The following is a 27,682-nucleotide window of genomic DNA, read 5'->3' as shown; positions in this document are numbered from 1 at the left end:
TGGGCACCAACGAGGGGCCTTTGCTGCCACCTGCTGGGCACTGAGGAAAGGGCTCCTGCGGTCACCATGGGAGGGGGTGTCCTGAGAGCTGGCCTGTACATTTATTCATAAATGTCAACAGTGTCAGCGATTGCAACTGCTATGGTTTCCTTTGTGGCTGCTTCATGTCCGGCAGTACACCTGGCACTTTAAAGACGCCTGGAGACGTGGCCGCTATTGTTCTCCTGTATTTGGACAGATGGCAAGGCAACTGAGGCTCAGAGAGAGGAGTGGCTTGGCCCCGGCCCCGGCTGGGGAATGGTCAGATCTCTCTGTCCCCACAGCGGGCTCCATGGCGTCCTGGAGGGCGGCAGGGAGGCGGGAGGCAGAGCTGACCGTGGCCTCCAGGGAGGATCAGGTCCCTTCCACGCTGCTGCCCCAGTCCAGGCCCTCCTTGGGATGTCCTTCCAGCCTCCTAAGCATTCACCCAGTACCAAAGATGGGGAAACCAAGGCATGGGCAGAGTGTGGGGCAGAAGGGAGTGTGACGTGAGACCTGCCCTAGCAATATCCCCGGGCACCCGGGCAGGCCACCCAAGGGAGGGAGGCCCGCACACAGGTCCACAGCCTGGACTCGCCTCCTCAAGTTCGGAGCTTTAGGGTCAGGTTGGCAGTGTGGGCCCGGAGTCCCCCAGGGCATGGATTCCAGGGGTGTGCCCCGCAGTGCATAGCCGCTGGGGTCAAGGGCCCGCCTGCCTCCAATGGAGGCCGTGTTGCTGATGTTAGAAACAGCAGCTCTCTTTGCCTGGCCCTGCTGTATTCTGGCTTTGTGATCCTGGGCAGCCTCCTCATCTCTCTGAGCCTTGGTTTATTCCTCTCTAAAACAGGACCACTCACAGCCCTGACCTCTTCAGGCTCACCTGAGAATCAAGTGAAAACAGGCTCATGAGCCCAGAGAGCCTCTCCAGCCCTCGGTAGGCAGCAACCTGAAGGACCCTATGGACACATCCCAGCCTTGTCTCTTGCCTCTCCAACGTGGAGAAGCAGGTACTGTGTTGTGATGCTTCTGCAGAGTTGGGGAAACTGAGTCACTGCGCCAGGAAGGGCCTAGGCCCAGGCTGCAGCCTGAGTCACAACCCTAATGCCAGGAACCTCCTCCAGCCACCCCCACCAGGAATGCCTCAAGCCTCCATCTGCGGTCCCCTTCTTCCCTGGCCACCCGCCAGGGCACTGGCGGGAGCCCACCGCGGCCAGGGGCTCCATCCTGGGGCGCTTCTATTCTTCTCAGATCTGCACTGTGGAGCAAGCACCCGGCGGGAGCCTGCGGTGTATCTGATGACTGACCCCATGTTTCCATGCAGTGAGGACATCGAGGCAGTCTGTCCAGGTCCTACACTGCACTGGGGTAGGACCCTGAGCTCTTGGTGTCCAGCAGAGAAAGCTCTGGGCGCTGGACTCCAGGGCCAGGCCTGGGATCCAAGGGCCGCAGCAGGAAGCCCCTCCCATGCTGACTTCCCCAGAAGTAGGACAGGCTTTGACGTCGGCACCGTCCCTGTTCCTCTGTGCGTCCACATTCCTGCCCTCCGGCACCAGGGTGGGGTCCTGATTTCCTCCCTTGGGCGCTGGCATTACAAACAGGAAGCTGGTCCAGGTGGGCGGGCCTGGCTGAGGGCAGGGGAGGATGGGTGGACGTCCACTCCAGGCCTCCAATCCTAGCAGGTGCCGACTGGGTCCTAGGCAACTGGAAAGGAGGAAAGATCTGTTAGAACTGCCCCGAGGGCTGTACTGTTCCCCCAGCTGCGCACGGAGCCTCTCACTGACCTTGCCCCTTTTGGTCCCACAGGTAGTTGTGCCAAGCAGGTGGCTGGCTCTGGTAATGGCCCCTGTGGGCAGAGCGCCGGCTCCAGCCATGGACTTCCCATGGGGCCTCTCATCCAGTCTCACTAGCATCTCACCTAGATTCCTTTGGCAGATTAAGTCAGTTGGCCAAAGCCCCATCGGCAGGGCAGGGATTTGTCCCCAGGGGCAGGGGGCTGGTCCAGAGCTGGCACTGGCAGCTAAGCCAGCCACAGCCCCTGCCAGCTCAGCCTCTTGGGCTGCCTGTTGAAAACGTTCATGTGATGGTGTCTGTCCTGGGCCAATCTCTTCCCCGGTGAAGTCCATACTCTGAGGATTCTGTGCCTTTGCTCTTCTGTTGCCCAAGCTCCTTGAAATGTATCAAGCCACTCCTTTCTCATCAGGATCAATCCCAGGTCAAAGAAGTGACGAGGTTCATGCCAGGTCCGGGTGGGAAGGGGCTGATCTGCAGTCCCCACCTGGTCTGGCTGGCCCCAGTCCTTCCCTGCTCAGGACTGCCGTGTGTCTGTGTGCGGAGGAATGGCTGGCTGTTCAGATGGCCCCGGGAGCCTGTGTTGAGGTGAGCTCCCATGTGGCCGTGAGCGCCCTCTGGGCTGCCTGATGGGCTCTGGGTTGCTGCAGAGACTGCAAGGCCTATGTGGGGGTTTTCTGCCCTGCCCACCAGGGGCACCAGCCCCTCCTTAGCTAGGGAGCAGCTCACTTTCCATGCCCTTCCCCTGGGTCTGCAGCCATCTGTAGCATGGCTCCTAGTGTGTGTGTTGGGGTGGGGGTCCTACACCCCAGAAAAGGCTCTGCAGACCTGTGGTTCTCCTGCTAGGTCCTGGATCAGAATGCCTAGGGTGCTTTGTGAAGACAGACGGCAGGGCCCATCTGGTGCCTCTGAAACGGGGGGTTTCTTGAGAAGAAAGCCAGTATTTCATCAAAGATGAAATGGGAGAAGAAACTCAGCATTTCCTTACCCACAGACCACAGGAAGGGGAGTAAATGGTTTATTGGAAGCAGCAGGGAATAGGGAAAAGTGGCCGAACACCCCAGAGGGACTGTCGGAACTCTGGAGTCCAGCAGCTGCCTTCAGGTCAATACTTGAGAGCATCCCAAGACGAATGCCTTCAATTGCAAGCTGCTTTCTTCCAGAGTCCACACAATCTGTCAGAAAAGAGGTGCAGGTCACCCCTAGGGGCCCTGGTTGGCCTTGATGTCCAGCAGAGGCCTTCAGGTCACTACCCGAGTGTATCCCAAGCCATGTGCCCTCAATTGCACTCTGCCTTCTCTCAAAGCTAACATGACCTGTGAGAGAGAAAAGCTCCCCAAAGGGGAGGGGTTCCCCAAGAGGGAAAAACCGTCCTGGTGGCTGGTCTAAGGTTTTATAGATGTCTGCGTGTCCTCTGTTGGTTGTGGTGAGTTTGGGATTTGGGGAATTCTGGGAAGCAGCTCTCAGAATTTGCATGTCCTTTGAAGAGTCTCCCTTCAGTAAAGTGTCAGACTTGCTCCAGTGATGTCTCCTGGGTTTATTGATTAGTAACCAGATGGTTTTGTGAAGCTTTGGTCCTTTTTATCTCTGAACCTTGGCCCCTTGCTCCTCAGGAAATTAAGTTTTTTCTACCGAGGCCTCTTCCCTATCTGCCTATTTCCTTTCTATCTCCTCACCTCTAATCCAGGAAGTTTGGGGGCCCTAGAGCAGAGCCAGGTGCTGCTGCTGGGACCATGTTTTGGGAACCACTGGAACTCAGGAAGTTGGTGCAAATGTGGTTACTGGGCAGCAAGGGATGAGAAAAGGGTCCCCAAACTCCAGTACAGCTGGGCCTCAGCTTCCTCATGGAGAACAACAGTGCCTACCTACCCCTCAGAGTTGAAAGGGCTGGAGGCATGCAAAAGGGAGGAAGCAGAACTTGCTTTTCTTTCCCACTCAGAAGTCCCTGTTCAAGCTGGCTCCTTCCTGCCGAGCTAATACATCAGTCCTTCCCCACACCCATGGGCTCCAGCTCTCATGGGAGCCGCATGGATTTTTTGCCCACCTATGAGGTGCAGGGTGTCCACAGGTCATAGGTGGGAAGTCGCAGAGGAGAGGTCACACCAGGGCTTCAGCCCCAGCTGCCTGCGGTGCTCAGCCCCTGCAGAAGACGCCAGGCACTTGGCTCCTACTCCCATTCGGGAGCAGACTCCTAATTCCAAGATTCCCATCTTATCCAGTTTTGTTTTCCATAATTTCAGTTATCTGTGGTCACCTGTGGTTAAAAAATATTAAATGAGAGCTGGGCATGGTGGCACAGACTTGTAATCCCAGCATCTGGGAGGCTGAGACAGGAGGATCCTGGTTCGCTGCCACTCGCAGTTACTTAGTGAGGCCTTCCGCAACTCAGTGAGACCCTGTTTCAAAATAAAGAATAAAAAATAGGCCTGGGAGTGTAGTTTGGAGGTAGAATGCCCATGTCCAGTACTGAAAAATAAATAAATAAATAAATAGGAAACCCCAGAAATAAACAATTCATAAGTTAAATTGTGCCCCTGAGACAGGAATTATCCCTCTGTCCAACACTCTATATACACTACCCACCCGTTAACTGTTTAGGAGGCATTTTGGTTATCAGATTGACTATTGTGATATTGCAGTGCATATCACAACTGCAGAGACTGCAAGACCTCCGTGGGGTTTTCTGCTCTGTCCCTCTCTCCTCATCTAGGGATCAGCTCAACTTCCACGCCCTTCCCCTGGGTCTGCAGCTGTCTGCAGCATGGCTCCTAGTGCGTATGTGTGTGTGAAGCACTCAGGGTGCTAAGTCGCCCTTATTTAACTTAAGAATGGCTCCAATGCATAAGAATAATGATGCTGGCAATTCAGATATGCCAAAGAGCAGCCTAATGGGCTTCCTCTAACCAAAAAGGTGAGTGTTCTTGATTCAATAGGGAAAGAAAAAGAATTGTCTGCTGAGGTTGTTAAGATCTACAGTAATAAGATTTATCCAGCTGGGTGTGGTGGCGCATGCTTGTAATCCCAGCATTTGGGAGGCTGAGACAGGAGGATTGCGGTTGTGGACAGCCTCAGCTACTTAATGACGCCCTTTGCACTCAGGTCTCAACAATGAGGTCATGTTTCAAAATAAAGAATATAAAATAGGGCTGGGGGTGTAGCTTGGAAGTAGAATGCCCCTGGGTTTCATCCTTATTACTACCATATATGTATATGTATATATATGTATATATATTATATATGAGGTAAGTAAGATTTATCCATGAAACAGTGAAGATGAAGAAAGAAATTCATGCTGGTTTTTCTATTAACCTCAAACTACAAAAGTTACCTAGAGGGCAGGATGAGTACTTAATTAAGATGAAAAAAGGCATTAAAATTGTGGTTGGAAAACATAGTATATATGAGTTTGGTGCTATTCATGTTTCCAGGCATTTGCTAGGGAGGACTGGCATATACAGTCTCTCCTGAGAATAGGGGGTACTGAATACACCACTACCCAGTGGGTCCACAGTGGATTTCCCGGGTTATGGCGCCCTCTGGTGGTCAGTACAGAGGGTGGGCCAGGAGAGCAGAGACCCTGATCCTGGACTTGCAAACTCTGTGAGGTTGTTGATTGAACCTGATGTTTGGGGTGCCTGTTGGGACATGCACTGAGGACACACTGAGGCCAAGAGAGACACCGTGGATGCTCTGGTCACACCACTGGAGAGGGCAGAAGTGATTCACACACTCAGATGGAATAGAAATGTCTGGAGGGAAGCTGGGTGTGGCGGTGCAGGCCTGTAATCCTGGTACTTGGAAGGTGGGGGCAGGAGGATTGCAGGCTCAAGGCCAGCCTCAGCAACCTCGTGAGACACTGTTTCAAGATAAAAAATAAAATGGGGCTGAGGATGTAGCTCAGAGTTAGAATGCCCCTGGGTTCAATCTCCAGTAGCAGCAAACAAGCAAGCAAGTAAGCAAGCAACCAACAGTGCCCATGAAGGTACAGCTGGAGCAGAGAGAGGACCAGACCCAGGAGAGAGGCCCTGGGAGAAATCCACCCTGCAGACACCTGGACGGACGTGGACTTCCAGCCTCCAGAACGGAGAGAGACTGCGTCCCTGTGGGCTCAGTCTCCAGGCTGCGGTGTTGTGTTCGGGTGTCTTTTTTTTTTTTTTTTTTTTTTGGTGGTACTGGGGTTCCTGGAAGCCCTTCTACCTCCGGGCTACACTCCCAGACCTATTTTTACATTTTATATTTGGAAACAGGGTCTCCTAAGCCAGCGCGCGCGGCTGGCTTCGAACCTACGCGATCCTCCTGTCTCTGCCTCCCAAGCGCGGGGATTACAAGCGTGTGCCACCACGCCTGGCTTGTTCGGGTGTCTTGAGGCGACTGAGACTGTGTTCGGCTTTCCGTGGTGCTCCTTACTCTTCCTACGCTCTTTCCATGTTTACCAGCTTTTTTTCTATCCAAGGTTTATTTGGGTATTTTATTTTGGCCTATATTGTAGTTTATCAATTTTCTCTTTAACTGTATTCCATTTTGTCTTCAACTGTATTTAATCTCTTTTTAAATGTATTAGTTCTGCCGGGTGTGGTGGCGTACGCTTGTAATCCCACATTTGGGAGGTGGAGCCAGGGATTGCGGTTCATGGACAGCCTCAGCTACTTAGTGAGGCCCTTTGCAACTCAGTGAGACCTTGTTTCAAAAAATTAAAAAGACTAAAAAAATAGGGCTGGGGGTGTAGCTCAGTAGTAGAATGCCCCTGGGTTCCATCCCCTTTACTGCCCCCCCCCAAAAGTATTAGTTCTCAGTTTTACTGATTTCCTTCCTTCCTTCCTTCCTTCCTTCCTTCCTTCCTTCCTCCCCCTCTCTCCTTCCTTCCTTCCTACCTTCCTTCCTTCCTTCCTTCCTTTTTTCCTTTCTCTCTCTCTTTCTTTCTTTCTCCCTCCTCTCCCTCCTCCTCTTTCTTTCTTTCTTTCTTTCTTCCTTTCTTTCTTTCTTTCTTTCTTTATTTCTTGCACAGGGGATTGGAACCCAGGGGTATTCTACCTCTGAGCTACACTCTTAGCCCTATTTTATTTTATTTTTTATTTTTGAAGCACGGTCTCCCTAAGCGAATGCACACTGGCCTGGAGCCTGCAATCCTCCTGTCTCAGCCTCTCGAGTACTGGGATTACAGGCGTGTGCCAGCATGCCTAGCAGATGCCACATATTTAAAGTATCTAACTGATCAGGGATAACAGATAATCCATACTCAGAGTTGGTGATGTTAGAGGGAGCGGCTCTTCCCCCTGAAGATGTGGCTGTTAACTGTCTCCCTTTTTCTGGGGGGCATTTTAGCAACGCAGATCTAACTCCCTAGGCCTGTGTGTGTGGCTGTTCACTGAACACTTTCTCCTGGAGGAAGTAGTCATCTTCAAGGACCTGCCTAACAGTGTCGTTGGTAATGAAAACTTTGGCATGCAATCAGAATGCTTATTGAAATGCTTATTCATAGGAGAAAGGTGAATAAATTATGGAGACCCAATCAACGAATACATGGAAGTGCATTTGTTAAAACAAATGATAAAATGCACAGTGGCAACCCAGAGAGTGCCACTCTATGGTATGAAAGGAACCCTGGACATCCTCGCTGAGGTCTGCGGCCCAGGCGAGCAGCCCGGGCCTGACCCGTGGGGTGGGAGAGAGAACAAGCTCTCTGGTGTCTCTTCTCTAAGGGCACCAATTCCAACAGGAGGTGGCCACTCCCAGGACCCAACCACCTCCCAAAGACCCCATCTTCCAATACCACCAATTTGGAGGTTAGGGCTCCAACATAGGGATTTAGGGGATTAGAATTCCTGTCCTGTTCTTACTAAAACAGCTTCTCTCTTTGTTGGTTTTCTCAGAATCTCCACTTCTCCCTCGGTGGACGACTTCGTCTCTTTTGTCACAGACAGTAGGAATCGTTAGAGACAAGTCTCCACACTGACCGCCAAGCCCACCTTCCTGCATGTTAGATACTTCCCTCTCCTCCTGGCTTTGTGGACCATGTTGACTTTGAGCAACTGAAACTGTGGAAAGTGAACCCATAAATCAGGGGACCCCTATGTGAGTCATCTAAAGATGGTCTGAGGCACACAGGAGGATGTGCATAGGTTCTGTGCAAAGACCGCACCATTTTATATAAGAGAGCTGAGCATCAGTAAAGTTTGGTACCTGTTGGGGTCCTGGGTCCAGTCCCTCCTGATACTGAGTGATGACTCTGATGCGGATGAAGAGCATGCAAACACAAAGGACCTCCTACTCTTGGGACAAATGGGGCTTCTGTGAATGGTTTTTGAATGAGACTTGACATAGGTCTGAAATATGGAGCACTGTGTATGCCAGGCAATAGAGACATCTTGCTAGGTTGTTGAAGCTGATCTAGTCTATGATCCTCCTGTCCCAGGCTCCCAAGTACGAGGGTTATTGGTATGTGTCCTTTCTGGATTCAGGAGGAGGGTGGAGGAGAGGCAGGAGCTGTCTGTGATGGTTTCTTGAGGATGTGTGATGGTTTGGATTTAGAATGTCCCTCCAGCCCTCACAGAAACAAGGTAGCAATGTAAGAGGCAGAGCTTGGTTGCTGGAGAGGAGTCCCTGGGAATATGGCCTTGGGGATTATATATCCTTCCTCCTCCTTTTGCTCTCTCTCTTTCTTTGTGTCTCTCTTTCTCTGCTTCCTGCTCCTTCCTTGAGTTCCACAGACACTGGCCTCACATGAACTGAAACCCCAAATCTCCAAAAACTATGAGAAAATAAATCTTCTTCCCTCTAAGTTGTGTGGCCATTCATTTTAGATGATAGCCATGAGAATGTTGACCAAGACAGAAACTGGTACCAGAGAAGTGGGATTGCTGCTCTATAGGTCTGCCCTTGTACTTTGTGAGTCTTTGGAACTGTTTTGTGAGAGGAATTTGGAAGGGCCAGAATGTGGCTAGAAAGGCGGACAGTAAAGACTGTGTGCAGGAGATGTCAGTGGGCAAAGGGGACTCCATAGGACAATGGAGTAAAGGCCACACATGTTACATTTTGGCAAAGAACCTACCGGCATTTGCCCATGTTCTGGAACTTTGCATGAGGCTGAATTTAAATATGATGGGCTGCTTAAGCTGGCAGAGGACATCTCAAGACAGCAAAGGTCGATGTCCACATTCAACAAATTTTATACCAAATTTTGGGAGTGGAAAGTAAAGCAGAGAGACTTTATAGATTTTCAGTTTGGCCAGAAAGGCATGTGTCCCTTTTGGAACACAAATGTTTACTCTGTGCTATTGTACATTGGATGTATGTAACTTGCTTTTTTTGTTTTTACAGGGGCTCACAGCCAAGAGTTTACTCTGAGTCTCTGGGGTCCAGAGATGATGCTGTGGAAGAAAGAAAGGTGGATGAAAGGATGAAGGAAGCAGTGGTCCTGATGGAGGAGGGCCAGTGTGGACCAGAGAGAGACGGGGTCACCAGGGGTCCAGGTGAAGGTGGGCCCAGTGGCTGTGATTACCAAGGACCCGGCAGCAGTGATTAAAGAGGGCACGAATACCTTTTATGCTGGTGTTCGATCTTAGTGCTCATGTAATGCTGGCTTTGCTGGGAAAAGGGGGGTCATGGAATCTTTCCCCCAGATTCCAAAGGACAGCCTGGGAAGCCAGGCAACATGTGGTAGGGTTGGAATCTCTGAAAGCAGGTCCAAATGCGGTCATTTATGAAACTGTGAGGTAAAGGCTACGAGAAAAACCTCTGAGATTCACAAGTACCAGAAATGTGGAATGTCTCCAAGGAAAGGCCGCAAGCTGTGAGCTATGGAACCAGCCTAGAAGAGCCAGTATGCCGTCCACTGCAGAGGGGTGGGCTGAAGAGGCCCCTTGGAGGTCACATCTCACCGCCATGCACCCAGATGCCAGAAGGGGAGCTGCAGGATCAAATGCTTGCCCTGCTGGATTTTGACACTATTCCCATTCTCTCTTTTATGGTCCCATTTCTCCCTTTTGGAATACAAATGTTTACTCTGTGCTCTTGTACATTGGATGTATATAACTTGCTTTTTTGTTTGTACAGGGGCTCACAGCCAACAATTTACTTTGAGTCTCAAAGGAGACTTTGGACTTGCACGTGTGTGTGTGTGTGTGTGTGTGTGTGTGTGTGTGTGTGTGTGCGTGCACGCAACTGGGGATGAAACCCGGGGGCATTCTACCTCCAAGCTAAGCTCTCAGCCTTATTTTATTCTTTTATTTTGAAACGGAGTCTCAATAAGCTGAGGAGGGTCTCACTAAGTTGCTGAGGCTGGCCGTGAACCTGCCATCCTCCTGTATCAGCCTCCCAAGTACTGGGATTACAAGGGTGTACCACCATGCCTAGCTTGGACTTGGACTTTTGAGTGATACTGGGACTATTAATACTGTGGGAACTCTTGGAGATGGACTAAATGTATTTTACACTGTTAGGTGGCTGTGGGGTCTAGGGGGGCAGGGGCAGAGTGTGATGATTTAGATTTAGAACATCCCCCTACCCCTCAAAGAAACAAGGTATCAATTTTGGAGGCAAGGCTTGGTTGCTGGAGAAGGGGGCTCCCTAGGGGTGTGGCCTTGGGGATCTCTCTCTCTCTCTCTCTCTCTCTCTCTCTCTCTCTCTCTCTCTCTCTCTCTCTCTCTCTCTCTCTCTCTCTCTCTCTCTCTCTCTCTCTCTCTCTCTCTTTCCACTTCACACCACCATGCCTTGAGCTCCGCAGACACTGACCTCACACATTCTGAACCCCCAAATCTCCAAAAAACCGTGAACAAGTAAAAATTCTTTTCTCTAAGTTGCGCAGTCAGTTGTTTTTAATTAGAGCAGTGAGATCATTGACTGAGACAAGATGTAAAGTTGTGGTCTGCATGGGGCCATCTAAAAAAGCCTATTATCAGGAACACAGATGACTGGAAAAAAAAAGTAGTGTCAAAAGAACACAATTCCTTTGCCTATATTTCTATTACTATGAAGAATCTGACATCCTACTTCCCTCCCCAACCTATACAGGCTTCCAAATTCCACTAAATCCTTTCCCCAGCCCTGACCTGCATGTGTCTTTGCTTCCCCCGCCCAGAACCCCAGCAAAAAGTAAAGAGAGAAGAACAAGCAAAACCAGTAGGATGACACAAAAAGGGACCAAAAAGCTCTCAAGTAGAGAAACTTGCTATCCGTGGGGATGGTCTGCAGCCAACCCCCATAACTATCAGAGGCCACCCCCTGCTGGAACACTTCCTCAGCTTCTCTCTCCACCACCATGCTATTTTTTCAGTGAAGAAGTACTTGGGGTGTCTCCTCAGTGCCGGGCCAGGTTCTGAGCTTTTGGGGCTCAACAGTAAACTGGATATTGTTAATGATTTACTCAAATAAGCAGAGGTTTACAGAAAGGTTGCATTTCTCTTTTTTGCTGTATCCTAACATCCTGGCAAGAGATGAGTGACTTGATGTGGGGCTAATTTAGGTACACGCTTCAGCTTCACATCCAGCCACGCAGCACTTCACTGAGAAAGATCAGGCCCTGCCCGAGCCCCAGCTCATCCGCCTGGGCCTCCACTTCCTCCAGACAACCCCAAACTCAGACATAGCCCCAGCCCCAGGGCCACATCGCCCCAACAACCCCTCCTCAGGCTAACCTATGTCCACATGGTCACTCGCAGGACCGGCCTCCCAGGTTGCCTTGTGCATCTGAAGGGTGTGTGGGGCGGGCGGGGAGCAGATCCGTCCAACCTGCCCCTGGGCGGCCCACCAGCCCATTCTTCATCCAGGTCTTTACCACTTCCCACTGTGGCCACTAGAGGACGACAATGCTTCACCTTCTGGGGAAAATATAAAATCCAACCTCTGTGCCCCACGTAGGAGCCTTAGACAGTCTGCTCAGAAGGCGGTTCCTAGGCGATGGACCCTCTGGAGGTCACTCGCCGTGGGAACCTGGCCCAGGGAGCTGCCAGTCAGCAGACTTGTTGGGAACTCCCCAAGGAACAAAGCCTGGTTGTTGGGTATGGAAAACGGGACCCGGCACCATCGTGCCTGCCCCAGGTCACTCCTGAATGCTCCAACATGTGCCCCTCAGCTTTTCAGTCCAGGAGCTTCTTTCTGCTGGGGATACTCAGTCCAACAGCTGTCTGCCTTCAAAGCCCACCCTTGTGTGGTCTCAGGGGAGGCTCCTCCCGTCTCAGGACCTCTGTTAGTGCCTACCGCAGGTGTAACAACTCCGGGGTAGATGGAGGTGCTGTCAGGTGGGAGGATCGGCTCTGGTCCCATCTAGACAGATCTGTAGGCCACCCATCTGGGGACCTAGAGGCACAGGGGTTGGGATGGCTCTGAATCATGGAGACAGTTCTTTTTTAGTGGAGGGGAGGGTGGCACCCAGTAAAGGAAGGGTGAGTCAGTGAGCATGGGAGACAGGTGGGTAGGGAGGCCGGAGGCTTTCCACAGGGGCTTCCTGATTATCTGTCCCGTGGTGGCCAGGGCATCTTCTCCCCAGGCCCTCTCCATCCTCGTGGCTCCCCGCTCTCCAACGGGGGAGGCCTGGCCCTTCCCACGCCTCTGCAGGAATGCAGGACCGCTCCTGGGAGTCGAGCTAGGCTGTGACTGTCCCTCTGGAACTGGAGGTCAGCCGGCCTCTACGCGTTCTTGGTGGGGATCCAGAACAAACAAGTGTTGAGGGGCCCGGCCAGCCCCTGCCGACTGACCAGACTGGTCATCCTGCGTTCCTTCTCTGTGGGAAGGGGGTGAATGAGTGCCAGGGTCCTGCATGGGGTAGGGCGGAATGGGGCTGTCAGGTTCTAGTATTTGGTGGATTCTGTGCTGGGACCCAGGGGTACAGACACAGGGTCACCTGCAGACATTCCTAAGACTGTTGTGGGTAGTCATTAAGGCAGGACAGAGCCATGGGGGCTAGATGAGGGAGGCCTGGGGCTTTGGGAGGGCAGAGGCAGCCCTCTTCGGGATGGGAGGAGGCAGAGTAGAGGCGAGGAGAGGTGGTGTTGCAGGGCCTATAACACTGGGGGAAACAATAACCGCCACCACATAGTTCCCCTTACACGGGGAATATGTTCCAAGTCTCCCCCCCCCACCCCCCCAGTGGATGTCTGGGACAGAGTATGTACTGGACGCTGCATCTTCAGGTTTATTCTACACATCCTGCAGCATCGTCTCACAGCACCAGGGTCCTCCATCCTTCCACAGCCTGCACCCTTTGCCTACGCTTGCACTTGGGGCCACTACTAATTCAAGTCAGAGCTGCTTGAACACAAGCACTGTTATGCCAGGAGGTTGAGCTCATAATCAAGACAGCCTCAGAGTGGCTGACAGATGACCATCTACAGCAGGGAGATGCTGGACGAAGGTACGCTTCACGTCCCGGCTTCAGATCACCGGTGGGATGGATCAGGCAGCGGGAGCTTTCTTTAAGGTATTCAGAAGGCTGCACGATTTACAACTTATGGACTGTCTATTTCTGGAATTTTCCAGTTGATGTGTGGACCAAGGTTGACCGTGGGTGACTGAATCCACAGAGAGTGAAACTGAGGATGGGGACTCTTCTATTAAGCCACTACTGAATGACAGCCACGGGCGGACACAGCTCCTCCTGGCAGAATCCAGGAGTTGGCCGGCGCCCCTTGTATCCGAGAGATGCAGCCACAGAGGTTTAGAGAGAGAGTGAATGACTTATCCAAGCTCTCTCAGCAGAGGCCAGCACAGCCCTAAGCTCGCCTCAGCCGGTGGAGCTCCCATCCAGCCTCCCGGGGGAGGAGGAAGAGGATCGAGGGGTCTCACAGCTCCAGGGATGCAGTCTCAGGAACGTTGGTGTGAGGCACCCTCAGGAGGCCCCTGGGAGCCAGGGCGTGCATCTTAACTCGGCCCGTCCAGATATTCCTAGGCCTCTCTGGGTAGCTGGACAGGGAGGAGAGGAATCGGGGCTCTCAGTCTGGGGAGGAAGGTGCAGACCTGGGTAGAAAGAAGAGCTGAGAGAGGAGGAGTCTGAGGCCGGGGACCAGGCCGCTGAGGTGCTGGTGGTGATGCGGTCTCTTCTCAGGCTCCTCGGAGCTTCTTCCTGTGTGCACTGAACAGTCAAGAGGTTGGGTTCTGTTCCCATCGCCAAATGCCTGGAAACTTTGTGTTTTCCACATCCTTGGGTGGGAGCCAAAAGCAGCTTCCAAGAGCCAGAGGAGCTGAGCCTGAGGAAAAAGCCAAAGTTCCCTGTCCCTGGGATTGAACGCAGAGACGCTGTGAGTCCGGCCGAAAGCTTCTCTGCCGCCCTCTTCAGGTACTGGGCCTGGTTCTTTCCCCCTCTCCTCTCTTTCCACCTTCTCTTTCTCTTCCTCTCCACCGGACAATTTACCTGCAGACAGGATGTGACGTGGTGGGGAGAGCCAGGCCTGATTTAAATCCTGCCTTCATCGCCAGGCGTGGTGGCGCACGCTCGTCATCCCAGCATTCGGGAGGCTGAGACCGGAGGATCGCGGTTCGCAGCCAGCCTCAGCTACTTAGTGAGGCCCTCTGCAACTCAGTGAGACCCTGTTTCAAAATAAAGAATACAAAAATAGGGCTGGGGGTGTGGCTCCGGGGTAGAAATCCTGTCCCACAGGTCCAGGGAGGCCCTGCTCCTCTCTGGGCCTCTCTCCATTTCTATAAAGTGAGACATGACACCTACTGGGCGATTGCCTGTGGGGTCGACAGGATCACAGGTGCCCGTGTTCCAGGCCCATTTGCCCATGAGCACCAGCAGCTCAGGATCTTGAGCGACAACTACGGGGAAGAAACCCTTTGGTCGTTGAGAGGCCACACGCAGAGCGGGATAAAGTCACTAAATGTGTCCGTCTGGGTTTTTTTCTCCCCCCCCCCTGAAAATATAAGCAATGATGGGATGTTCTTCAAAGAGCATGTGGGCGCTGTGCATACAGTTAGTGCTTATTAGATGATCTGTTACGATTTTTGTTAGTCCTGTAGGACCCTGGGGGGTGAGGACTTGAGAAGTCTGTGCAGGCACAGACTCCTTGAGGCTGGCTATGCGCCAGGCAGCGTGTGCACCCAACTTTAGAGGGGCATGGCCTGGGCTTCAATAGGAGTGTAAGTGGCCAGGAGAGAGGATGTTAATTACACCACAAGGGATCGAAGCCTTTATGCCCTGGGCTGGGCCTGTCCTTCAGCCTCAGAGCTGTACTGGTCCGAACACTGTTTAGGGGTCGGTCTTCCTCCAGACTGGGTGGCTCTTGAGAGCAAGGGCCAGGTCATACCTGGATCTGTATCATATGTGGGCATAGATGGGCTCAGATTGGGTTTTTGATCCATAGGGGTCCAAGGAAAGACAGCCCTGGGACGTTTCCTGAAATGTCTTAACTAAGGGTTACTGAGCTGACGTGATGTAAATTAGGAGTCACTGGGGCCACCTTGGTCACCACAAGGGACAGCCTGCCTAAGAGCCCTGCCAACCTGGAGGGAAGCGGGACGGAGATGGAGACCGATGCAGGGTGATATCCTGTGAACACCTGGATCCAGCCATTCCTGAAGCCAGACTGACCTTCTTGGTCAAGTGAATCAATAAATTTTACTCCTTCCCCCCCCTTAATGTGGACTTTCATTGAGTTTCAGTCTTTTATCCATCAAAGAGCCTAGATTATTAGCTGGCACTCATGAGACCATCCAACAGAATCAAGTGGCACCATGGAAAGATACCCTGGATGGGAGTGAGGAGCCTGGGTTTGGGGTAGACTCAGCCCCTAATCAAGGTCTTGGGCAAGGACTACCCAATGCCTCTGAATGGTTATGCCTTAACTCCAGCCCTAAACTGGAGGGACCTTGGTTCCTTGACCTGTAAATGGGAAGAACGTTGTTGCAAAGATTCATTGTGAGAAAGTATGAAAATAAGGGTTTTCTGCTCTGGATAAATGCTTGTTCTTTTCTCTTGTTCCTGCTCTGGATAAACGCTTGTTCTTTTCTCTTGTTCCTGAAGCTTGGTGTCACCAATCAGGGTTGGTCTAAACAGCCAGGGGGAGCAGGCCTGGGAGGCTCCTTCCCCTTCTGCCTCCTCCCCGGTCCTGATGCCACGGCAAAGCTCCGCCCCACAAACCACAGCCCTAAACCCTGGCCTGAAGGAAGCCCAGCCAACTGGTCAGCCTGGCCCGGCCACCTAGAAACTCGCAGGCCCTTATCTCTACCGTGACTAAATTTGGACCTTAAACTCACAGGCGATCAGCCTGGGAATTCCTGACAAATTCCAGCAAGGGCCAGCTGTTCTCTTTGTGGGTTTTTATTTTTATTTTTTAGTAGGAAGATGATTTTGCTCCGAGGAACAAGTTGAAATGAAGAAGTCATACTTGCTCGTCAGACAGCAAAGTCGCCAATGAAGCCATCACGCAGACACCGCCCGTGGACGTCTCGCTGCTTTCCTGCTGGTTTTTCCAATGCGTCGTGGTCAGGTTGGCTTCTCTTTCCATCCATGAGATCAGACCGTATGTGCGATTTCATATCTCGATTTTCTCACCGCATTTTAACACAGGCATGATCCCGTGTTATAAACTCTTCTGACAACTGTTACTTGTTGAGTGCCAGATGCTGTGCCTAGCACGTCCCCGGCATGATCTTAACAATGCTCACACCCGCCCCAGAATCGGGAGCCATTACGATTCTTGCTTTGCAGACGAGGAAACCAAGGCACCGAGAGGTTACAAGTCTCGGTCAGGCTCAGGTTGTCTGCATGGGGTCGATTCAACCTCCCCCTATAGAGATGTCTCTTGGTTTCGCCTGCCCAGGACCCATCTGTCATTGCTCCAGCTTTCCCTGGGAGAAGGGATTGCCCACTTTCAGTCCAAGGAAGACAGACCGGGACAGCTATTGGATGCCGCTGAGTATAAATCCTGGGTCTGACCAATCAGAGCCCCTACTTCCCTGGCATCAGAGACTGGTTCAGGGAGGTACTCATGATCCGCAATGGTCCACGCAGGGAAGAGAAAGGCAGGCTGTAGGCTGGGCTTGCAGGCCGCGTTCCTGAGAACCTGCTGGGGTGGAGGCGGTCAGAGTGAGGGGCAGACACCAAGTCTTGCCAGGCACTTAAAACACAGGGTCTGTTTGCATTCTAAGTGTGTTTGGCTGCTGGACTTCTAAGTAAAATGAGTCTGTTAGCCCCGTAAGCCTGTCCAGGTTGGCTTTCTGTCACTTGTAACCAGGAGTTTTGACAAGGACATCCTGCTCATTGAACATTAAGCTAACTTACAGTTTTTACCATTATAAATAACACTGCAATGAACATCTTTATACAAGGGCTTATCCTGACTTAATTTTTATTTCATTCTTTTTTGTGGTACTGGGGATTGAACAAGAGGCATTCTATTTCCCAGCTATACTCTCAGCCCTTTTTATGTTTTAAAACAGGATCTCACTAGATTGCTCAGTATTGCTATATTGCTGAGGCTGTCCTTAAACCCGTGATCCTCCTGTCTCGGCCTCCCAAGTACTGGGGTTACAAGCGTATACCACCCTGCCTGGCTAGCACTTACCCTTGATTAAAATTATTTCCAGGCTAGATTTTGACACAAGTGGCAAGTAAGGCTTTTAGGACATAGACATGTTGCAATTTAAGACACTGGCAAACTGTGCATGGTGGCACAGGCCTATAATCCCAGTACTTGGGAGACTGAGACAGGATGGCAGGTTTGAGGCCAGACTCAGCAATTTAGCGAGGCTCTCAGTGATTTAGGGAGAACCTGTTTCCAAGTAAAAAAATAAAATAGGGCTGGGGTTGCAGCTCAGAGATAGAATGCTCCCTGGGACCAATCCTTAGCACCACACAAAAAGAAAAAGAAAAAAAAAATAGGACTGGGGGTGTAGCTCAGAGGCAGAATGCCCCTGCTTTCAATCTCCAGGAACCCCACACCCCCACACAGAAAGACTGGCAACCATTTCGATCCCTCCCCTCCATGCCCCAATGTTGTATGTGAGTACAATTTTTAAAATTGAGTTCTGGAGACCATTTTTTTTTTTAACAAGCCAAAGTTGTATTTGTTTTTCAAACAGGAAAATTATGTTAATATAAAACAGATAAAAACGGACAAAAAAACCTCAAGACACACAACACACAAAGCACAACACAAAAAGACCAGTGCAAACCCTTCCCAACCCACTCCCTCGAGTTTCCAAGCCTTTATTACAGCTCCCCAGAGATTAGACTGTATTGGAGAGGTCACAGTATTGAATCAGAAAAATAAGAATAAGAGACACGTTTGAAAAGGTCTGTACACGGGTAGTGGGGAGGGGGCACACCTTATCATTCCAATATCAAAAACAATGCAGAAGGTTTTGCTGATTCTCCGCAGGTTTCCAGAGCCCAGGCGTGTCCACTAGTCCCCGTCCACATTTAAAGGTTGCTTTAAAAAAGGATAAAAAGTGCACAGACACTTTTGTAAGGCACAGACAGATTGTTATACAGGTGGTTTCACTGGGGACTTGGATGAGACAGTGAGAGTTTGAGAACTGCCGAGAGGCGGTGTGTTCCTGAGCCTGTTCCTGAACCGGGATAGAGCCAGGGCGGAGCACTGGGAAGTTCCCGTCCCTGCTTCAGCAGGAACACAGACAGCCCCATCCCACAGGGAAAACTCCTGAGGGGTCCAGCTGGGCCTGGGGAGGATCTCCAGGGCCTGGAAGTGGCCGCCAGCCCCCTCCCCGTGGCCCCTGGCAGGACCCTGCGGGTGCTGCCCAAGGCTATTGTGGTGGCAGCCCTCTGGCCACAGGTGCCTGCATTTCTAATGAGGAGGAGGTCTCCCAAAGCATGCAGGAGGTTCTAGTGCAGGACGGGTCACTGGGCATTTGCCTAGATGGGCCTGAGGCAACAGCACGGTCAGCAAAGCCCAGTGAACCTCACCATCCTCATCTCCACCAGAGCCGGGGACAGCTCTGCTCCATCTCCTAGCAGCCTGTGTGTCCTGAGCGCTCCACAATGTTTGTTGAATGTCCGTGTGAGGGGCCTTGCCAAGCCCCGGAGCACTCGTAACCTGGTCTGCTCTGCAGTCCTTTACTGAGAACCTACTATGCTCCGGCATAGGCCCTGACACCGGAGACACCAGAGCTGACAAGTCTGGTTGTGTCCTGCTCTGTGAGCTCCTCCAGCCTGTCTTTGGTGCCAGATTCCAGCCCTGTGTCTACAGCAGCCCATGCTGATTAGCGGGTGTCATGAGAGGGGGGCACTGCGGTTCAGAGGTTCAGGCTCAGGCGGGGAACAGTAGCTCCTGAGCTGAGTAGCTAAATTCCAAGAGCTCTCCGCTCTGGGAGCTCACTGGAAAAAGGAGCACTCTCTCTCTCGCTCTTGGAAATAGCCTCGTTTTCCAGAAGGCTACAGGTAGACAAGAACAAGACACAATAAATGGGGTATCTTCTGGCCTCCCATCCTGCCCTGGTATGCTGGCTGTCAAAGGTCTGGGTACAATGGGTACTGAGCCTGGACAGCAGGAGGCTGGGGACCCTGCTTGAGGGGTGGCAGTCCGGGGACCAGGAGGGTGGGGGCCAAGGCCGGGGGCCTCCCCTCAGTCACCCCACATGACACCCCCGTGTGGCTCAAGCCTTTGGGTGGGAACCCTAATCTCACGGAGTTCCCTCTACCTGGGGACAGTGTACAGTGAGCAGGTGCAGATGGAAAGAACAGGGTCCCCCGGGGCACGGGCAGCGCCTGGAACCCTGCACAGGGTCTTCCCAGCTGAGTTTCAAGATAGAAAACTGGGACCTGGGGCAGGCAGGGGGCACAGGGGACCGGCCAGCAGACAGGCCTGGGCTTGAATCCAGCCCTGCTGTCCCTGTGCTGTGATCTGAAATCACTCTACCCGCCCGCCCCGCTTCTCTCATCTGCCAAAAGGGGACAGTACCGTAGTATTTCAGGGATTCTACGCAGCAGTTTCACACTTGAACACCTCCGATTGGAATGGACTATGTAGTCCTGGCACCTTGCGGGTATAATTGGCAGTGTTTTCCTAGTGGTACACGAGAAGGTGCATCTTAAAACCACCTGGGTCTTAGGTGTGACTGGATGTGGCACTGATGCCTGCCTCCTGGATGAACTCATGAAGGCATCTCCCTAGCTGAGCGCCAAGGCACATGGTAGGTGTGGATAAAGGGCAGCAGTTCCTCTTGCTCTTCTCTTGCCCTTCCTCAAGACAAGAACATGGCAGGGGCATGTGCACATGCCCTCTGCAGCGCTGAATCCACCCATGCAGAACATCAGGAAGTGTCTGGCTTGCAGAACATAAACACCCCCTTGCGCACCCTTGGAAACAGGACGGCTATTTATAGTGGCTGCAAATCAGGTTCAACAGGCCACTGGCTCCTTTCTCCCCAGGTAGCAGGTCGCCAGGAGCTTGCCTGGCCCACCCTGGTGGGGTTTCCTGGGGGCCGCTGTGTGTGACCCCTGCCGAAAGGGCAAGAGGCAGGAAAGTGGGGCTGCTGCCCCGGGCCACTGAGACCAGGGAGTTAGTGATTGAGTCTCACTCTGGTCAGGGGGACAGCTGCCTGGAGTACAGGAAGTCCCTTCCCACGCAGGGCCCCACACCCAGCACAAGGGAAATGGAGTCTTCTACTAAAAAGATGTGGCCAGGCACCCAGGGCTGCCTAAGTCCTCAGACTCTTAAGGAGGCAAAAACTGGGTCCAGAAACTCCTCAAAATATTCAGCAGCAGAATTATACTCCGGGAACATTTCCCCAAATCAGCAGCCAGGAGAGAGAGAGTGGGGTTTCTGATGTTGAGGTCAGGTCAGAAAGCGCAGCCACTCCCAGCCAGAGAAGAAGCGGCTGGCCCGGCCCTCAACCGCCCCATGCACTGGCCGCTCCTCGGGGACTTGGTCTCATGAGGGCGGCCTGGCATGGCTCCTGGCAAGTGATTGTTTTATGACTGTGTAAACTCCCTGAATTGTTTTTCTCTCTCTTCCTCCCTCTCTCAGCAAGAGATGAATAGAAGTTGTAAGAAAAACACAAGCTGCTCTTTGCAAGGTGTCCCAGGCTCTTTAGAATGTTGCGCTGGTCTCCCAGAGGGCTCAGACGGAGGCTGGATTTAGATTTTCAACTAGGAACTGAGACGCCCAGGAACTTCCCTAAAGGTGCAGCTCAGGACTGGGCAGAAGTAGGGCCTAGAACGGGGAGTCAGAGGGGAAGGGCAGGCCTGGGCCAGCCCGCAGGCCCCAGCGAGGCCTGGGAGTCTACAGAGATGGGCCTGGGAGAAAGGTGGGTGGGGAGGGACAGGGTCCCAGGGCACACCAGCAAACAGGCCTGGAAGGAGAAGAATCCCAATGTCAGCACTTTGAGTTAAGGTCTCAATGACTAGTTAACATACTTATCCACACCTTAGTTATCAGCAGGGGAAGGGAAGCTGGGAATGGGGGTAAGGACCAGCAACACAGTCCTGGCTCCAGCTCCTGGTCCACCAGCACGTGGCCCTGGGAAGCCACAAGGCCCGGATGATGCTGAGCCCAGGGCCCAAGGCAGGAAACACGGAGAGCAGTCTGCAGTGGCGTTGCCAAGTAAGCCACCTGCCCCTCGGGGCCCCAGGCAGAGAGCTGGCCTCTTGCCTCCTGGGAGAAGGGAGGTGCTACAGAGACAGAAACATCCACGGGCCAGTGAAGGTGCTAAGTGCTCATCACCACACAGTCCAGGGGTGAAAGGGTGCAAAGATGCCCCGGCGCAGAGCGCCCAGCCCTAGCACCCACCAAAACGTGCCTCCAAGACTGAGTAAGAACCAAGAAAGCAGAGTGTTCTCTGACGTTCTCCGCCTACTTCCCCCGCGGAGCGGCTGCCTCTGAGCTGTAAACAACCAGTTATTTTTGCCTCCCCTTAGAAAATCGGAGCGTCTCCTTTCTCTACATCCAAAGGAGCTCTGCGTAGGTTCAGGCCCCATACATTCAAAACTGTCACGTCCTCAGAGAACGAAAAAGGTTTCTGGCCATGCCAACATCTGGGTTCCAGATTGCACATTCCTTAATGTTAAACAGCCTCCTGTTGCCAGGATCCCTGCACAAAACACCCATGCGCTCTCCCCTCTCTCACACCGATGCCCTTGGTGGCTCCCCGCAGACACCCCGACCTCAGGAAGAAGCACTGCACAGACAGAGGGCGCCCTTTTCCAGATGAAAGGTCACCAGGGTCGGGGGTGATCGCCAGGCAGTTCCTGAGCTGGCCTCTTGGGGGCAAAGCACTTTGGAGGCAGAGGCAGCCCTGGCCCCCAGGGCCTCCTTTCCACCACTGTCACACCTCGCCCACCTCAGAGAGTGGCTGCTGCCCACAGGCTCCCTAGGGACCATGGCGCCTAGCCCAGTGGGGCTTTGAAAGGTGACCTTGCTCCAGCCAGGCCGGTGGCTACGGCCTGTAGATCTTGATGACGTCCTTGATGGGCCTCCGGCAGATGGGGCAGCATGCCTGGGTCTGCCTCTTGAGGCGCTGGCCACAGTGGTGGCACAGGCACATGTGCCCGCACGTGTAGACGACGGTGTCCACCTCGCCGTCAAAGCACACGGTGCACTCCCCGTTCCTGCCGCCTGCCAGCTCTGGCGGGGACGAGCCTGGGGACACCGGGGGGCTCAGCGGGGAGCTGGGGGCCGTCACTGTGAGAGGAGAGCAGGGTCAGTGTTAGAAGTGGAGCATTCTGTTGGTGCTTCCACGGCGGAACTGGCCATCTGGAGAGACACTAGACCTTCTACCCTTCTATCCTGCCAGGATAAAGTCAAGATAAGGTGCCACCATCAGCACCTTTCGGGTTGCTGTGTCCTTAAGCTCCTCCCCACTCCCAGTGAAGCTCAGCAGAGGGCTGAGAAGGAGCCACCCTGTTCAGCCCCAGAAGGCCAAGGGTGCTGGAAACTGGCAAAGGGGCTGGGCCCACCCCTCCTTACCCAGGGACGACTCTGACGAGGAGGACTGGTTGACGCTGAAGGTCATATCCGAATCACTGTCATCCTGGGAGCCGCTGAAGGATCCGGATGGAGTGGTGCTCGCAGGACTGGACTGCAGGGTACCTGAGACCCAAACACACTCTGTGAGGGACCTGATGCCACCCACTGCTTCCCACTGTGCTTCCCTGGCCGCCCGGGGAGAGGGCAAGAGCCTCTTGGGGTTCTGCTAAGGACCCCGGAGCAGAGGCAACTGAGGTGGACATCCATTCTCATTGATTTCAGAAACAGTGCTGGGATGTTCTTTGGGGACACAGGTCCAGCTCAGACCAACAAGGACTTTTGTTCTTGATTTCACTGGTGGTTCAGGGAAGAACACATAACCCACATAAGGCCACAGAGGCTCGATGCTGTGGCTGTAGAGAACTGCTGGGAAAGAGAGGGCTCGTTCCACTGTGAGGTAAGCCTGGCACGGCGGGAGCCACCTTGTGCAAGGGCCCGCCTGTGAGAAATGCAGCTGTGCGCTGGAGAGATGGAATCCCGATGACATCCTCCCAACACCTAGGTCCAGCTGTTCCTGAATCCACCATATACTGCCAGACTTTGGAGTATGTGTGTCCACAATTCCCCTTTTGCTCAGGGCATTTATTTATTTAGTTAGTTAGTTATCTTATTTTATTTTGGTGGTACTGGGGGTGGAACCCAGAGGCTTTCTACCTCCGGGCTATAATCCCAGACCTATTTTCTATTTTATTGGAAACAGGGTCTCACTAAGTTGCTGAGAGCCTCACTAAGTAGCTGAGGCTGGCTTCGAACCTGTGGGATCCTCCTGTCTCAGCCTCCCAAGCGCGGGGATTAAAAGCGTGCGCCACCACGCCCGGCTTGCTCAGGGCATTTAGAATGGGACTTTGTTACAAGGCCTGTGACCACTGTCATAGTCAACATGCATGAGTGTTCTCCCCCAGCCTCACTGCCGACTGAGATAATAGGTTATTACTGAGGATGAAGAGAGAGAGGTGCAGCACCTCTGAGCTACTCAAAGAGAGATGACCAGTTATGCCGCCCTGCGGCTGGTCTGGGCAGGGCCCGGGCACCAGTCCTTGGTCTCCAGTAGTCCATTCTCCTCTTCCTGACCACTCGTGCTCCCCCTGGCTATTCTGCAGGTCTGGGGAGTTGGGGTGAGAAGGACTCTGGGCTTAGTTTTTGCAAAGCTCTAGAGGAGACTTGGACAATTCATGTCAGGATGAAATGACGTCCGAAAGTTTCTCAAAAATACAAAATCCAACTAAATAATCACCCAGCACCCTGCTCGTTCTTGGCCTTCATTTAGACACCAACAGTGGTGCTGTCACTACTCAGTCTCGTCAGACATGCTGTTTAGACAGAGCTACAGGCCCTGCAGTGCACATATGACTCCTACACAGAGGGAACTGAGGCCCAGAAGAATCTAGATTTGTCTGACACCTTCTTGGCTGGCTAGCCATGGGACTCTGGGACTGTCATTTCATTTCTCTGGGCTTCGAAGCTCTTATCTGTAGATGGAGATAATGATATCAACTCCACAGGGTCATTGGGAGAATAAAATGAAATGAGGTCACGCAGGCAAGGTTGGCTATTTCTGCTCTTGGACTTGGTACTGAGACCACAAGAGCGGTGCTGTCCGCTCTAGGAAGCCTCCTGGGGCCATTGCTCTCACCCTGCCTGGCCGGGAGGGAAGCTCTGGGCTGCCGCGATTCTAACACTGGGCACCTGTGCAGACTCTGCCCTCCTTGCATGCCTGGTGGGCTTCCTGTCTTCTGCGGCCCTGCCCTGGGTTCTCTGTGTTTATTTATAGCATAAGCAAAGGCAAGAATCTCGCCAAAACAGGACCACTCAAGCCTCCTTTCCACTTTCTGCGGACAGCGCTGTTGTGTGTGTGTGTGTGCGCGCACACGCACGCAAGCTACCGGGGACTGAATCCAGATGCATTCTACCTGAGCTATACCCCCAACCCTTTTTTGACTTTTTATTTTGCAACAGGGTCTTGCTAAGTGGCTGAGATTGGCTTCCAAACTGTGTTTCTCTTAGCAGAACCCTGGGATTACAGGTGTGTGCCACCACGCCTGGCACAGGGCCATTCTTATTCACTCTCCCGTGTGCCCTTGAGTTTACTTTTCCTGGGCATTCAAGTATTTTTTTGTTAAAGTCCTAATATAACGCATCCTAACACCTGCCATACAAACCACACAGGCCTTTTACCCATTACATATGACCTGCCAAGTCCCAAGCCCCGCCACCCACCTATCTGGGCCGGTGGTTTAGCAAGTGTGGTCCAGGGCTCACCGGCATCCTGGGGCCCTGGTTGGGGTCTCCTGCTGGGGACTCACCGAGCAGACGCAGCTGGCCGGCGGCGCCACCGCGCACGGCGAAGAAGGCCCAGAGAGGCTGCGAGGTGTCCACGCAGAGCAGGCGGCCGCGCGGGCGCCCATTGACGGCCAGCAGCACGTCCCCGCCGGGGCGCAGGGTGAAGCTGAGCGCGTCTCCGCCGCTGGGCACGGGCCCGGCGCGCGCCACCACCCAGTACTCCTTACGGTCCAGCAGCGCGTCGGGGTCTGCGGGCAGCTCGGCCGGCCGCAGCGCGCCCGGGTCGCACGAGGTGATGCCGAAGGCCAGCGCGCCCGGGGCGGCCAGCCCGGGCCGGCCCACCTCCACCAGCAGGCTGTCGCCGGGCCGCAGCGGGCGCTCGCAGAACACCAGCGAGCGGCCGCCGTCGGGCCGGGGCGCGCAGGCCACCCTGCGGTCGGCGGACAGGCTCACGTCGGGGCCGCGCGTGGCGTGGAAGCGCAGGTCGGCCTCCAGCAGCGCGGGCGAGGACGCGGGGCGCGGGCGCTCGCGGGGCGCGCACGGGACGTCGGCGGCCGGGGGCCCCGCGGCGCGGCCCAGCGCCAGGTGGCCCAGCTTGGCCACCACCTGGCTGTTCTCCAGCTCGTTGTTATCCAGGTTGGCCGTGTCGTGGCTGCCCGGCGGCAGGCAGGCGCTGAAGCGGGCCTGGCCCAGGCGCGCAGGCGGCAGCGTGTCCGCGAAGGCGCTCTCTGCGGGGACAGACAGACAGAGGAGTGAGGCCGGCCTCCCCCGCGCCGGCCCAGGCTCTCCGGCCCCCTGGCCCTACACTCACTCAATGACCACGGGGCTCAGAATGGGTTGTGTAGAGCCCTCGCTTTCTGTGACATCCTCTGCTCTGTGGATGGCTCCTTACTGCAGCCCTCCGGGGCCTTTTCCTGCCCCCTCCTTTTCCTCCATCCCTCCTCCCTCTTCTCCCCTTCTTCTCTCCCTCCTCCCCCCTTTCTCTCCACTCTCCTCCTCTTCCCTGCTATCTCCCTTCTTTATCTCCTTCCTTCCCTCCTTCCTTCCCTCTTCCCTCCCTCCCTTCAGAGGTTTCCATACACTTGAGCATTTAAGGGGCGTTTGAAAATCCTTTATTGTCTATCTCTCCAGTGCAACATAGGCCTCAGCAGGTGACAGGGGCTAGCTGAAGCTCCTTTCACACCTGATCTTACTTAATCCTTACAGGGACCCCTGAGGGGTAGGTCCTGTTACTACAGGAGCTTAGCAGAGGAGGGGGCTTCAGTGCAGAGCAGGAGGGAGCATGGCCAGAGGTGTACGGCTCTGGGGCCTGAAACCAGGCTGCCAGGCACCAGGCCTCCGCCCGCAAGCATGGGATATATAAGGTCTTCACAAGAGACTGATGGCATTCTATAGAAAAGAAAACCAAGAGGAAGTTTTTAAAAAGTCGGTTGTGAAAATACTTTTGAGTAGTTTTTGGTGCTATGAAAGATGAATGTTCTTAACGTTATGGTTTAAAAAAGAAAAGAAAACATAAAAGCCGGGCGTGATGGCGCATGCTTATAATCCCAGCACTGGGGAGGCTGAGACAGGAGGATGCAGTTCGCATACAGCCTCAGCTACTTAGTGAAGCCCTTTGCAACTCAGTGAGACACTGTTTCAAAATAAAGAATAAGAAATAGAGCTGGGGATGTAGTTTGGAGGTAGAATGCCCCTGAGTTCCATCCCCAGTACTAAAGAAAAAAACATAGTAAATACAGTATCATTCAGATAGCACAGGTCTTCCTTCTGCTTTGATTGCTGTATTATTTTCTGTCTCCTTAACTAGGATGTGAGTCCCTAGAGGGCAGGGGCTAGGCCAGTCTGCCCACCACCCCATCTTCAGGGCTTAATGGAGTGCTGGGCAAGTAGCTTTTATTATTAGTTTACTGAATGAATGAATGAATGAATGGGGTCACTGACCACCACTCTAAATAACAAAGCAATCAGAGAAAGAAACAGCCATGAAGATATTTTGAACAGCCAGATGGGGTGGCCACACTTGTAATCCCAGTACTTGGGAAGCAGAGACAGGATAAGTTCAAGGCTCAGCAACTGGCTGGTCTTGGTGGTGCATGCTTGTGATCCTGATACTTGGGAGGCTGAGACAGGAGGATTGCAGGTTCAAGGTCAGCATCAGAAGCTTAGTAAGAACCTCTGCAACTTAGTGAGACCCTGTTTCAAAATAAAGAATAAAAAATAGGGCTGAGGGATATAGCTTGGAGATAGAATGCCCCTGGGTTCAATCCCCATTTCTGGGTGGGCAGGGGGGGGGCTCAGCAACTTAATGAGACCCTATCTCAAATTAAAATATAAAAAGGCCTGGAGTGAAGCTCATGGTAGAGCACTCCTGGTTTCCATTCCTATTATGACACAACAAAATATATTGAAGATTTTTCTAGTGATAAAAATATTCTTTAACCATAATACATAAACAAGAAAAAGTATTTCTGAACATTTTAAGCCTAGCCCCTCTAAGCCAAGACTTTGTTAAATGTTGTCATTCTGTAGTTTGTATTATGGGGAAAGAAACCTCCTTTCTTAGTTTTCCAAATATACAAGCAAATCCTAATAATAAAAATTTTTAAAAAACTGTTTGCCCACCCTAGGCCCCAGTGAGGGTCTGATGTGCAGGCCCTAGACACCTTCCACTTAAACTG

The 27,682-nt window shown here is 53.0% G+C and overlaps 1 protein-coding gene across 3 annotated transcripts in view; it reads right to left on the bottom strand.

Moving 5' to 3' along the window:
• Positions 1-22,134: 22,134 nt before the first annotated feature.
• The window catches only part of NEURL1B (neuralized E3 ubiquitin protein ligase 1B), a gene marked incomplete at both ends in the record, with an annotated part of 28,152 nt that continues 22,604 nt past the window's right edge, over positions 22,135-27,682 (bottom strand). For 2 of the 3 annotated variants that reach the window (XM_080699446.1, XM_080699447.1), the window contains 3 exons: positions 22,135-22,379; positions 22,665-22,787; positions 25,028-25,732. In XM_080699446.1, coding sequence (XP_080555572.1) covers positions 22,135-22,379; positions 22,665-22,787; positions 25,028-25,732 — 1,073 coding nt within the window. The remainder of the gene's footprint in view (positions 22,380-22,664; positions 22,788-25,027; positions 25,733-27,682) is intronic. The other variant, XM_080699448.1, reaches the window with a different exon arrangement.

This window comes from Muscardinus avellanarius, assembly GCF_963383645.1.
Source record: "Muscardinus avellanarius genome assembly, chromosome: 7".
NCBI classification, from domain to species: Eukaryota; Metazoa; Chordata; class Mammalia; order Rodentia; family Gliridae; genus Muscardinus; species Muscardinus avellanarius.
This window is presented reverse-complemented; position numbering and strand designations above follow the sequence as displayed.